The following is a 12535-nucleotide window of genomic DNA, read 5'->3' as shown; positions in this document are numbered from 1 at the left end:
TGGAACACACTGCACGTGTGAACTTGTCTCTATAAACGTTCCCCTTGTATAGCTAGTATATGCTAATGAAAAAAGGAAGAAAATAATTTTTTTAGAAAGGTTATAGTCTCCAGCGACCACCTTTTTTCCTGGAGGTTGGTGAGTGGGGCTGAAAGTTACAATCCTCCCTTCACTTGGTCTTTTTTTTTATCACTACGGAAAATCACCAAACATATTGCATATGACACCACAGTAGGGGAATGCTGAAAGGCTCATAGTTTAAAGAGAGATAAGCCAGATCAGCTAAAGGAACTAACAATGAGTAAAGGTGCATAGATAAAATTTGGTTTAAAAACAAAAAGAAACTGGTATAAGTAGAGAAGGAATGGTGGTTAAGGGGCTAACAAGGACACACGTTTGGAAACGCTAGAACAGAACAGATAGTGTGGGGTATGGCTGCCCCTGGGAGAAACAAGCATGTAAATCTGACCCGAGTCACCCTGCAAGGTCTGGAAGGACAAAGCTTCGCTCTGAGTTTGGGACAAAGTTTTGCTGCAGGGGAACAAGGAGCGTCAGACTGACAGTCGAGTGAGGTGCTAGACATTTCCTTTCTCTTCTCCGACCGAATACTGTTGGATTGCATGCCCCAGCTGTGTCAGGCCCTGGGAAGCCGTGTGGCAGAACAGATCAGGGCTTCCCTCCACAGTTTTCGGAATATGCAGCTGAGAGTCTTTTTCTGTTTTCACGCTGGCTCAGGGGACTGGCCTAGGACTCTGAGGCCAGAGAGCAGCATGGCGCTGGGCATTCCCTAAGATGTCCCCGCGCACGTGGGCCGGCCTGCAGGTCTGTCCATCAGCTGCGTGCGCCGCCAGGGCCTCTCCGGTGCCCCGCCCGGCTGGGCGCCCGCCCCTCGACCCGACCCACACGTGGGTTCCCGCACGTCCGCCCGGCTTCCACCCTGACGTCAGCCTCGGGGCTGGATTTAAGGCCCCTCCCTCGCCGGGGCCCGACTGCAGGAGCCGCTGTTGCTGAGTCGGGATCTGCTCGCTGCGCGCCTCCGACTCCCGCCCGCCGTGCACCCCGGGTATGCTCAGACTCCGCGCGCCCCTCCGCGCCCAAGGGCGCGGGAGAGCCCGGTGCCTATGGCACCTCTGGCTAGGCGCACGGGCGAGGGGGCCAGTGTGTGTTTGTGGGGGGGGGGGTGGGCGCCGTTTTCTAGAAGCAGCTCAAGAGACGCGGCCACGCGTGGGTTTGGAGCCTTCTTGCGCTAAGCTGGCCTCGGCTGCGCTGGGGAACCGAGCAAGTGACCCCACCCAGCCTTAGGTGAAAAGCCCGGGGCAGGGAGGGGGTACTAGGAGATGAGGAGAGATTAGGGTGTTACAGGCTTGAAGCCGGGGAGTGGGGGGGGGGGGAAGGGGGGGCTCTCCAGATTCAGCAATCGACCGTGTGCGCAAAACTTGAGGCCGCGTTACTCGAGCCGATGGAATTGGAAAGCCTCAGAAGACGAGAGCCGCGTAGGGCCCCGCTTCGCTTTTCTTTTTCTCCCTGCCCCCCCCCCCCCGAGACTTTCGGGTGGGCCTCTCCGGTGGGCCCTGAAAATGACAGGGCGCACGAAGCTGCCGGTGTCTGTCCCAGATTGTACCGAGCGCGCGGTATAACGTGTAAAGGTGGGGCGAGCAATGGGGGCCCTCTGCGAACCCCAGGAAGAGCGCCCGCCACCAGGCCCTCCCTTTGAATCGCCAGCTGAAAGACGATTAGGGGCATCTCGGCACGGTGGAGGGCGGCAGAACTGGGGAGGGGGGTCTGCCCCGCGTTGGATGCAGGCCTCGCCCCCCTAGACGGACCCTCACTAATGCATTGCGCCCAGGGGCCGAGGTTTGTGGTGCAGCGGGTTTTCTCTGCAGGGACGAACCCCCTTCCTCCCTCTCCCCAGCCCCCCACCGCCGGCAGCAACCTTACAGGGCTGGCCAGAAATAGCAATGATTTGTGGGGAGACCCACTTCCAGCTTGGCGACTCTGGGCTGCTGGCCTGGAGGTCCGACCTAGGATATTTTTGCCCTTTGGAACAATGTCAAGACTTGGATCTTTGGGCATGCAACCTGTGGCATCCTCTCCAGAGAGGACAGTGCCGGGTTGGAGGAGCACCAGGAGGCCTCCTCTCCCAGCCCTGAAACCCGAAGGGTTCAACCAGTTCCATTAAACTTCTGGGCTCCTGGCTTTAGATCCCCGGCCGCGGCTTTTTCTGCACTTCCTGTTCGGGCAAGACCTCTTGGGTGGCTAAACGCCTGGCAACGGGGCTGTAGCGCAGCCCTGCGAGGCCCCTCCCTGGGCTTAGTTAACATCCGGTGGTTCCTGGTATTGCGACTTGAAGTCTGACTCTGGCCACCGGCCCGGGTCAGGCAGGCTGCCCGGGCCAGCTTCACGTGGCTCTCATCTGCTATAGTCAAGTCTAAAGTCTGACTCTGAGCTCCTTCAGAGACACGAATAGTCCGCTATCAGGAACCCAAACGCTCCTGATTGTCTGGGTTAAAGCGCGCAGCTGTGCCGGTGGGGCTTCCCCGAGTCCTGCTAGGCACGCTGCCTCCACTTGCTTTGGAATGCGTGTGCGCATGCTCACTAGCTCCCCCCCTCCCGCCAATCTTCCGGAAATAAGTGGGTTATAAAACTTGTGGTTTACTGGGGCGGGAAGGAAGGGGGATGGGTAGCCAGTATACGCGCATGCGCAGACCTCCCAGCACGTGGCTTTGGCTTGAGGTCGTACCTCGTGGCCGTTGGTGGCGCCTTGTGCACTTAGTTTGGCCCCTTATCTTGGCACTGGTCTTATTGAAGGGTCCCAGGTGGCCAGGGGGGAGTTTGGGTGGCTCGCAGTGGTCTTGTCTAAGAGAAGACCAGCCCCTCCAGAAACTGGAGAGGCAAGATGAGTGACTCAGAAGACTATTCTTACACCGAAACATCAATATTTATTTTCCAGAGCAAGGTGAGGCCTGTCATAGCCAGACCAGACCCCCTAGCATGAGTTCTTTCAACCCTTTGGATCATCCTTTTTTTTTTTTTAATCCCCCTTCTATCCTTGTAGTCATTTACTATTTTTAGTGGCAAGTACCCAAAAGAAAGTAAATGGAGAGTTCTTTAACAGAAAATATTGTGGAGGATGCAATAACAATGATTGTTCCCTCCCTTGTAGGGTCTTAGCAGTTATTCCCAGGCCAAAATGTCAGGTCTCAAGGATCAGCTGATTGTGAATCTTCTTAAAGAAGAACATGTCCCGCAGAACAAGATTACAGTTGTTGGTGTTGGTGCTGTTGGCATGGCCTGTGCCATCAGTATCTTAATGAAGGTAAGAAAGTAAAGCCCATAAATTGACTCTACCCTTTCCCTCCATCTCCAAAAAACTGACTTCTTACATTGTAAATAAAAATATTTAGGTCATGCACTCATTCAAAAGATTTTCTCTGAAACATTTTTGCAACAGGGCGATAAACTACAGAAGTTAGCCAGAAGGGGTAACAATGACAAGTAATACACTCATAACCTTACTCATGTAACTGTAAACCCTCTGTACAGCATCTTAACAATAGAATTTAAAAAAAAATAAAAGTAGGGACTATTAAAAAAAAAAAAGTTAACCAGGCTGGAAACCCAGTGCCAATAACAAAAGAGTGTATGTACCTTTAAATGATTCTAAACTCTTAAACTTACAAATAATAATGTGCATATGGTAAAATCCTACTGATTGAGGAATCTTTTTTTTTTTTTTTTTTTGGGTGGGGGGTCCGGTCGTGGGGCCTGAACTCTGGGCCTGGGCGCTGTCCCTCAGCTCTTCAGCTCAAGGCTAGCGCTCTACCACTTGAGCAACAGCGCCACTTCTGGCTTTTTTTTCTTTTTGCTTATGTGGTGCTGAGGAATCGAACCCAGGGCCTTGAGCATGCAAGGCAAGCACTCTACCACTGAGCCACCTTCCCAGCCCCTGATTGAGGAATCTTAAAAATCTTCCTCCCTTAACAGTAATTTAGGGCTGGGAGGGTGGCTCAGTGGTAGAGCACTTGCCTTGCATGCTCGAGGCCCTGGGTTCGATTCTTCAGCACCACATAAGCAAAAAGAAAAAAGCCGGAAGTGGTGTTGTGGCTCAAATGGTAGAGCACTAGCCTTGAGCTGAAGAGCTGAGGGACAGCGCCCAGGCCCAGAGTTCAGGCCCCACGACCGGACCCAACAAAACAGTAATTTATCAATTATGGTGATAAAGTTTAAGTAGAAAACAGAATTTGTGAATATGCACATCTTACAATATTCAATCAAACCTGATTCATAAAAAAGGAGGTATCCTTCATTCCTTTTTTTTTGAGATAAAGTCTCAGTGTGTAGCCTAACATGGCCTCAAACTCTGAATTCTCCTTCCTAGCCTCAATATAGTTTGTGTATACCTATGGCATCCCGATGACAGTGAATGTGTTTAGAACAGAAGTGGCTTGAAGTGAGAAGGCAGCAAAAGTGAGCAATGCAGAGGTCTTGTAACAATAGAACTCAATCTGCATTATTCCATCAACTCATTCTTTCTTACCAGCTGGGTCAGATATTGTTTTCCTACACATATAAACTATCGATGATCTTTTTCATTGGCCCCTGACTCAGTGTGGGTAAGAACAATACTTACCAGATCATAATTTTATTATAGTTGGTTTGTGGTAGATCTGCAGGCAGGTTAACTGTTGTAGTAATGGAAGACCATAGCCAATTTGTATTATGACCATGGTCGATGTTTCCAGGCTGAAGTCACCAATTGTCAAACAAAGTCTGAGCTATATAGAACTATTAGTATTTTTTTTGGGGGGGGGGGGGGGTCCAGTCGTAGGTCCTGAACTCTGAGCCTGGGCCACAGCGCCACTTCCGGCTTTTTTCTTTTTGCTTATGTGGTACCGAACCCAGGGCCTCAGGCATGCAAGGCAAATGCTCTACCACTGAGCCACCTTCCCAGCCCTGAACTATTAGTATTGATGGAATGCAATTTTGAGTGGAAAACAACCAGAAAATAAATCAGACAGTTGCCTTTTAATTCCATGTTTTGACACTGTTTGGTATTATCTTCTAATGAATAACAACCTACAATTGGTATATATATAACTATTAATGAATATAAGGCAGTTTACATACTTAGAAGTTATTCTGTAGTATTAGCTAATCAGTGTTCTGTCTTCTGAACTATTAGTATTGATGGAATGCAATTTTGAGTGGAAAACAACCAGAAAATAAATCAGACAGTTGCCTTTTAATTCCATGTTTTGACACTGTTTGGTATTATCTTCTAATGAATAACAACCTACAATTGGTATATATATAACTATTAATGAATATAAGGCAGTTTACATACTTAGAAGTTATTCTGTAGTATTAGCTAATCAGTGTTCTGTCTTCCCACCAGCTGTGGTAGATTTTCTTTTTTTTTTGGCCAGTCCTGGGGCTTGAACTCAGGGCCTGGGTACTTAACCTGCTTCTTTTCTGTTTTTGCTCAAGGCTAGCACTTGAGAGCCACAGCACCACTTCCAGCCATTTCTGTTTATGTGGTACTGAGGAATTAAACCCAGGGCTTTATGCATGCTAGGCAAGCACTTGACGACTAAGCCACATTTCCAGCCTGAATTTTTTTTTTTTTTTTTTTGATGGTTAGTTGGAGTTTAAGAGTCTCATGGACTTTCCTGCCTAGGCTGGCTTCAAACAATGATCTTTAGAATTAGCTTCTCAAGTAACTAGGATTACATATATGAGTCACCAGTGCCTGGGTTTAATCAGCTTTTTTTTTTTCAATTTTTAATTTTTTTACTGTTAGTATAAAGGTGATGTACAGAGGTATTTAAGTCAGGTAATGAGTACATTTCTTTTTGAACAATGTCATCTCTTCCCTCACCTACTTTTTCCCTCTCATCCCCACCCACAAGTTACACAGTTCAATGTAGTGTCTAGTGTGTACCACTGCTGCATTTGTTCACCCTTGGTCCCTCCATTTCTGTGCTTTCCCTTGCCTCCCAGAGACAAAAGAACAAGACAAAAAAAAATCCCACAAAGAAAACCTTGTTTCCATTTCTTGGAGCTTATTTAAATAAAAAGGATTTTATATAATCAGAGGCACATAGACTGTAAATGCCTAGTCTTGTTTAGTTTATCATGTCTCTGTATTTCTGAATAAGAGAAAACCTGCACCACTTGTCTATGAGTCTGGCTTACCTCATTTAACAAGATTTGTCCTAGGTCCGTTCATTTCCCTATAGAGCCATATTATTCCTTTTGGCTGTGTAACATTCCATTGTGGGTAGGTACCACGATTTTGGGATCCACTTTTATAAGGCATTTGGGCTGTTTTCATAACTTGGCTGTTGAGAACAGTGCATCAGTGAACATGGATGTGCAAGTGTCTTTATGGTATCCTGGCTTGTGATGTTCTGGGTACATGCTGAAGAGTGGTATGGCTGGGTCATAGAGAAAATCTACGTTTAATGTTTTGAGAAACCTCCAGACTGCCCGAGCAGTTGTACTTGTTTTTTTTTTCAGCTTAAGTTTTTAATCAGCTTAAGTCTAATTTAAAGAATATACTGCCTCTACTTTGAAGCATATCCTAAACTCAACTGGCAGAACTCCTATGCCAGAAACACAGAAATACTTTATGCTTTTCTAAACATCTGGAAACAGCAGTTTACCATTTAACTAAAATTTTCTTTTTTTTAGGACTTGGCAGATGAACTTGCTCTTGTTGATGTCATGGAAGACAAACTGAAAGGAGAGATGATGGATCTCCAGCATGGCAGCCTTTTCCTCAAAACGCCAAAAATTGTCTCTGGCAAAGGTTAATTTTTTTCTATTATACTCTGTTCATTTCTTGATTAGGCTAAAATTCTTCAGAGAATTTTTATTTTAATGCAGTATAGGAGAGCCTGGGAATAATTTTTCACTGGTTCCACCAAAGTTTCCATCTCTAATAAGTGATTTTAACTGGAAATCCAGTTTATTGCTGATATGGCAACTATCTGAAATAGAATGGAATGTGTAAAGCTCCAAACTTTAGGCTTTTTAACCATATTGTTTCCAGCTTTTGTGTCTTAATTTCATGCTGAGATTCCACTCAGGGTCTTGAATGGTTACTAAGCAAGTGCTCAACTGCTGAGCTCTACCCCTAGCTCAAATATTTCAATGTTACTCCACCATTTCCTTTCACACACAAACACAAATTTGGGAATAGGGTAAATGAGTTATTCCACAGGTATTCTTGGTTCCCCGTCTTCACCTTTACCCTAGCACCAACCAGGAAACTGGGATTGAAATTCTTTGGCCTTTTTTTTTGGGGGGGGCCGGTCGTGAGGCCTGAACTCTGGGCCTGGGCCCTGTCCCTCAGCTCTTCAGCTCAAGGCTAGCACTCTACCACTTGAGCCACAGCACCACTTACGTCTTTTTTCTTTTTGTTTATGTGGTGCTGAGGAATCGAACCCAGGGCCTCATGCATGCAAGGCAAGCGCTTTACCAGTCCCGCTTTGGCCTTTTATGTAATGGGCAGCCATAGGGTATCTAGAAGAAGAATAAGAGAGAATTGATTTGTCTTTTGATGATTAAGGAGCTAAGTGAAAATAGGAGGAGGAAGAATGACAAATGAGCTGAGTTGGGGTGTATAAGGGATTAATATGAAAGTTAAACTTGATTCCTTCAAATTGTAGTTAAAAGTTGCAATAGCATTGATTTTCTCTTCCCCTGTTTAAGGGATCACAATTATAAAACTCTTAAGACAAAAGGAAAGATCTAGGAGGTGGTAAGAGTGTTTATCTGTCCCATCTATAAGAGTCCTTTCCTCTTTTCTTTAGACTACGGTGTGACTGCAAACTCCAAGCTGGTTATTATCACAGCTGGGGCCCGTCAGCAAGAGGGAGAAAGCCGTCTTAATTTGGTCCAGCGAAATGTGAACATCTTTAAGTTCATCATTCCTAATGTTGTGAAATACAGCCCCAACTGCAAGTTGCTTGTTGTTTCCAATCCAGGTGAGGCTTGTCTCTGCAAAGGAGGGAGAAAGGGTGAACAAATGCAGCAGTGGTACTCATGCACACTATGTTGAAAATGAACTGTACAGCTAGTAGGTGGGATAGGAGGGGAAAAAAAAGACAAACCACAGCAAAACTGATGGCATGTTACATGTTGTATATTGATTTATTTCTCATGCTTCATTTTCCGGAGAGATTTGTGGTTTATAAAATACTTAATTTAAAAGCATTACAGGGATATCCCTGTATTATGTATACCTCTGAACATAATTGGAACTTAAAACTAGTTAATTGCTTAAGGGATACATTTTAATAGTTGTTTTCCTAGTTGCTGCACAATTGATTTTCATAAAATATTTCCTGAATAATAATTCCTTGGATGTGTCATAAACAGATCTAAAAATACTAACATAAGTCCTGGTTATTCATGAGTCACTTAATGTCATTGTTCAAATGCTTTCTTCATAGTGGATATCCTCACCTATGTGGCTTGGAAGATAAGCGGCTTCCCCAAAAACCGCGTTATTGGAAGTGGGTGTAATCTGGATTCAGCCCGGTTCCGTTACCTGATGGGAGAACGGCTGGGAGTTCACCCACTAAGCTGTCATGGATGGATTCTTGGGGAGCATGGAGACTCAAGTGGTAAGCACTAGGTTTACTGTTTCTAAGAGACAACATAGAAATTTCTGGTGTTTCATTGTCAGATTTGAGCCTTTCAAGTATCCACGAACCAGGGGAATGGTTTCCTGCATAGCCTGTCCCCTCTTCATTTTTCTCCAATAATGGGGCTTAAATTTGGGGTCCTACCCTCTGCTGTTGAATAACTTCAGTCCAGCATTTTTACTGTTAAATTGATCTTCAATTAAAGTCCTTAGAAAAGTCTTGTAAGACTTTCCTGCCAGGATTCTTTTTGAACCCTTAAAACTTATTCTAGCCTTTTGTAATCCTGGTGGGTTATAGTGTAAGTCACTAGTGCTTAGCTTTTGTTTTTGTTTTTGTTATTTTTTTGTATGAAAAGAAATTACCTTGGACATGTTCATTAAATACTCCAGGAAAATAGGTTAGATAATGCAGTTCTTAGTTTTAGATAGTCTTAACCATCCAACAAAAAAATGGATAACCTTCCTCTTCGGATACGAGAATTAAAAATATGGTTCAAGGCTTAGCTATTCAGGAGGTTGAGATCTGAGGATCAAGATCTAGTCTTGAGCAAAAAAGCTACTCAAGAGCATGAGGCCCAATGATTAAGTCCCAGGACCAGAACAAACCAGGAGAGAGAGAGTGTTAAAATTACTGGTCCGTTGGTGCATAGAAATAAATATATCCTGTACCTTTTCTTTTTAGTACCAGTGTGGAGTGGAGTGAATGTTGCTGGTGTCTCCTTCAAGAATCTGAATCCTGATTTAGGCACTGATGCAGATAAGGAACAGTGGAAAACGGTTCATAAACAGGTTGTTGACAGGTAATAGATCTCCTAATTTGACAACATGGAAGGTTAAGATTAAGAGTTTTCTCCCCGGGTCCTGTGACTTGAAGTTAGGACCTGGCCATGGTCCCTGAGCCTTTCTGTGCTCAAGGGTAGCGCTTTGCCACAGCACCGCTCTAGCTTTCTGAGAGTATTTTTTGTTGTTGTTTTTTTGTTTTTTTGATTTTGGAGGTAAGAGTTAAACGAACTTCCCTGCCCAGGCTTACTTTGAACTGTGATCCTCAGATTTCAGCCTCCTGAGTAGCTAGGATTACAGGTGTGAACCACCAATGCCTGTCCCTGAGCTCTTTTGCTCAAGGATAGTGCTCTACCACTGTGAGCCATAGCTCCATTTCCAGTTTTCTGGTGGTTAATTGGAGATGAGTCTCACCAGCTTTCTTGCTGATGTTGGCTTTGAACCTTGATCATCAGATCTCAGCTTCCTGAGTAGCTAGGATTATAGGCATGAGCTACTGTTGTTGAACAACATAGGTGACTTGTTCACTTGGGTATAAAACCTTAGAAATCAAGCTTATTGTATTATGGTACTGACAATTTTGTAATGGATATCAGGTACACACCACCGTTTCAACTGTCAGTTGAAAGGGGGCCTAATGAACTTTTCTAACTTGACTGACCTTGAACTGACCTTCAGCTCTTAGCTATCCCAATAGCTAGGATTACAGGTGTGAGCCACTGGTGCTGGCTTTTTGGTTTTGAGAAATGGTCTTGCTAACTTGGTCCAAATTGGCCTCTGGCTTACAGTCCTGCCTCTATCTTCTGAATAGCTGGGATTACAGGAATACAACACCAGACCTACCTCCTGTATTAAATTCCTTATGGATATAAACAGCTTTAGATTAAATAGAGTTCACTATTGTTTATTCAGATAATAGTTATTAGCAAGGTCTAAATTCACAATGGTACTAAAATGTAAAGAAACAAGAGAGGTGGTTTCATCTAGGTGACATTTACTTATAAAACTATGAGGCCTATGTGGAACTCTGGGTGTATAAAATTGATTCATGATATATTTTCATAATTGGTCTCACTGTAGTCGAGGCTAGCTTCAAACTTGTAATACCCCTTCCTTAGCCCCCTGCTAATACTCCTTTAATATACAACTCTTCCAAGGAACAGTAGCTTTGGTGTAAGTAGCTATAATTGGCAGTTCTATAATCCTTATATGACCATGTAAGAGCATGGGGTTTACCTTTTTAACTTTCCTATTACTAAGAGTACTGTTGGGATAGCCTTCATGCCACATTGTAGCATTATTTAGGTCAAATGCACTCAGTGAAAACTTTGAGTTTCTGTATTCTTCCTCTTTCCTATCATTCCCCACTTACAGTGCCTATGAGGTGATCAAACTGAAAGGCTATACATCCTGGGCCATTGGACTGTCTGTGGCAGATTTAGCAGAAAGCATTATGAAGAATCTTCGGAGAGTGCATCCAATTTCCACCATGATCAAGGTATGTCTGTGCAATGATGCATTGTATTTCAGTCCTTTATTTCATTGTTATTTTCCTGAAGATTCTTGTGTGTATGTGTATTTATGTGTCTTGGTATTGGGGCTTGAAATCAGCCTCGGGGGCCGTCCCTTAGTATTTTGCTGAAGGCTGACATTCTACTGAGTCACTTCTGGTGATTGTTAAAAGTCCCATAAACTTTCCTGCCTGGGCTGTCTTTGAATTTTTATCCTCAGATGTCTACCTGAGTAACAAGGATTGTGGTGTTATCCACTGATGCTTAGCTTTTAAGACTTCCGATGTCAAATTAATGGAAGTCTTCAATCAGTGATTAAAATGAAATTAATATACATAACATTTCCATTTTTGGAACAAAATGAGTTATTCTGTAGGATAATCTCCGCTAGGACTGTTTAACACATTATCACTTGATAACTTGACTAAAAACCTGAGAATATATAGACAGAATCTAAAGTGCTTTTCTTTTTGCCTTTCAGGGTCTCTATGGAATAAAGGATGATGTCTTCCTTAGCGTTCCTTGCATCCTGGGACAGAATGGAATCTCAGATGTGGTGAAGGTCACTCTGACTCCTGAGGAAGAGGCCCGCTTGAAGAAGAGTGCAGATACACTTTGGGGAATCCAAAAGGAGCTGCAATTTTAAAGTCTTCTATATGTACCACTTCACTGTCTAGGCTATAAGAGGATTTTAAGTCGGAGGTTATGCATGTTGTCCCTTATAGCTATAAGGGACTAAAGCAGTAGTATTATAAAACGACCTGGGAAAAGCATCCATTTCCTGAAGTTAGAAATAGGACTGGTTCAGAAAAACCTGCAGCTGTATTCTGATGGTGGATGGTACCTCTGTAGCTGTAAACTGGTTACTGTAAAACAATTTCACCCTCTCTTGAAACACCACTGCCAGTGAATGGTGCACAGTCCCTAACTGCCCTTTGAACCAGATGTGTTACTGTGTGCTCTGTAACTTCACCAAAATGCCTAGTTCCAACATCTTTTTCCAATCACACTTCCTGGGATCTGTTGTATAAATCCATTTTTGCATGTCACGTGCATTACTGTTCTAAAAGATATTTTGTGTACTATATATAAGTAGTGTACATTGGCATGTAATGTAAAAAGCTATATATGAACAATGCAACACCTATCCAAATGTCAGACTAAAACACCAAATAAACCTTGAACAGTGACTACTTCGTTGATTTTAATATCTTAGAAGAGTGCCATTTTATTAACTAATGAGCAGTCTTTGATTTAATATATTTTTGTGCCAGTCCTGGGTCTTTTTTTTGGGGGGGGTCTGGTCGTGGGGCCTGAACTCTGGGCCTGGGCGCTGTCCCTCAGCTCTTCAGCTCAAGGCTAGCACTCTACCACTTGAGCCACAGCACCACTTCCGGCTTTTTTCTTTTTGCATAGTGGTGGCTGAGGAATCGAACACAGGGCCTCATGCATGCAAGGCAAGTGCTGTACCACTGAGCCACCTTCCCAGCCCCAGTCCTGGGTCTTGAACCTGCATGCTGTCCATGAGCTTTTATGCTCAGTTATTGCACTTTGCCATTTGAGCAACAGCTCCACTTCTCCTTCTTTTGTA

At 44.2% G+C, this 12535-nt stretch overlaps 1 protein-coding gene across 1 annotated transcript; it reads left to right on the top strand.

Moving 5' to 3' along the window:
• Positions 1–961: 961 nt before the first annotated feature.
• On the top strand, positions 962–12152 carry Ldha (lactate dehydrogenase A). Its single transcript, XM_042691383.1, has 8 exons — positions 962–1063; positions 3164–3316; positions 6694–6811; positions 7818–7991; positions 8460–8633; positions 9336–9453; positions 10808–10931; positions 11426–12152. Exons 2-8 carry the CDS (start codon positions 3191–3193, stop codon positions 11588–11590), a joined length of 999 nt encoding a protein of 332 aa, XP_042547317.1. The 5' UTR covers positions 962–1063; positions 3164–3190; the 3' UTR covers positions 11591–12152.
• Positions 12153–12535: the final 383 nt, after the last annotated feature.

This window comes from Dipodomys spectabilis, unplaced genomic scaffold (genome assembly GCF_019054845.1).
Source record: "Dipodomys spectabilis isolate Male_0828 unplaced genomic scaffold, ASM1905484v1 ptg000145l, whole genome shotgun sequence".
NCBI lineage: Eukaryota > Metazoa > Chordata > Mammalia > Rodentia > Heteromyidae > Dipodomys > Dipodomys spectabilis.
The sequence above is the reverse complement of the archived record's forward strand: the minus strand, read 5'-3'. Positions and strand labels throughout refer to the sequence as shown.

Coding starts and splice junctions, on each gene's coding strand:
- Ldha (XM_042691383.1), top strand. CDS start 3,191: ATGTCAGGTCTCAAGGATCAGCTGATTGTGAATCTTCTTAAAGAAGAA. Junction 8,634..9,335: donor GGAGCATGGAGACTCAAGTG/GTAAGCACTAGG, acceptor TTTTCTTTTTAG/TACCAGTGTGGAGTGGAGTG. Junction 10,932..11,425: donor CAATTTCCACCATGATCAAG/GTATGTCTGTGC, acceptor TTTGCCTTTCAG/GGTCTCTATGGAATAAAGGA.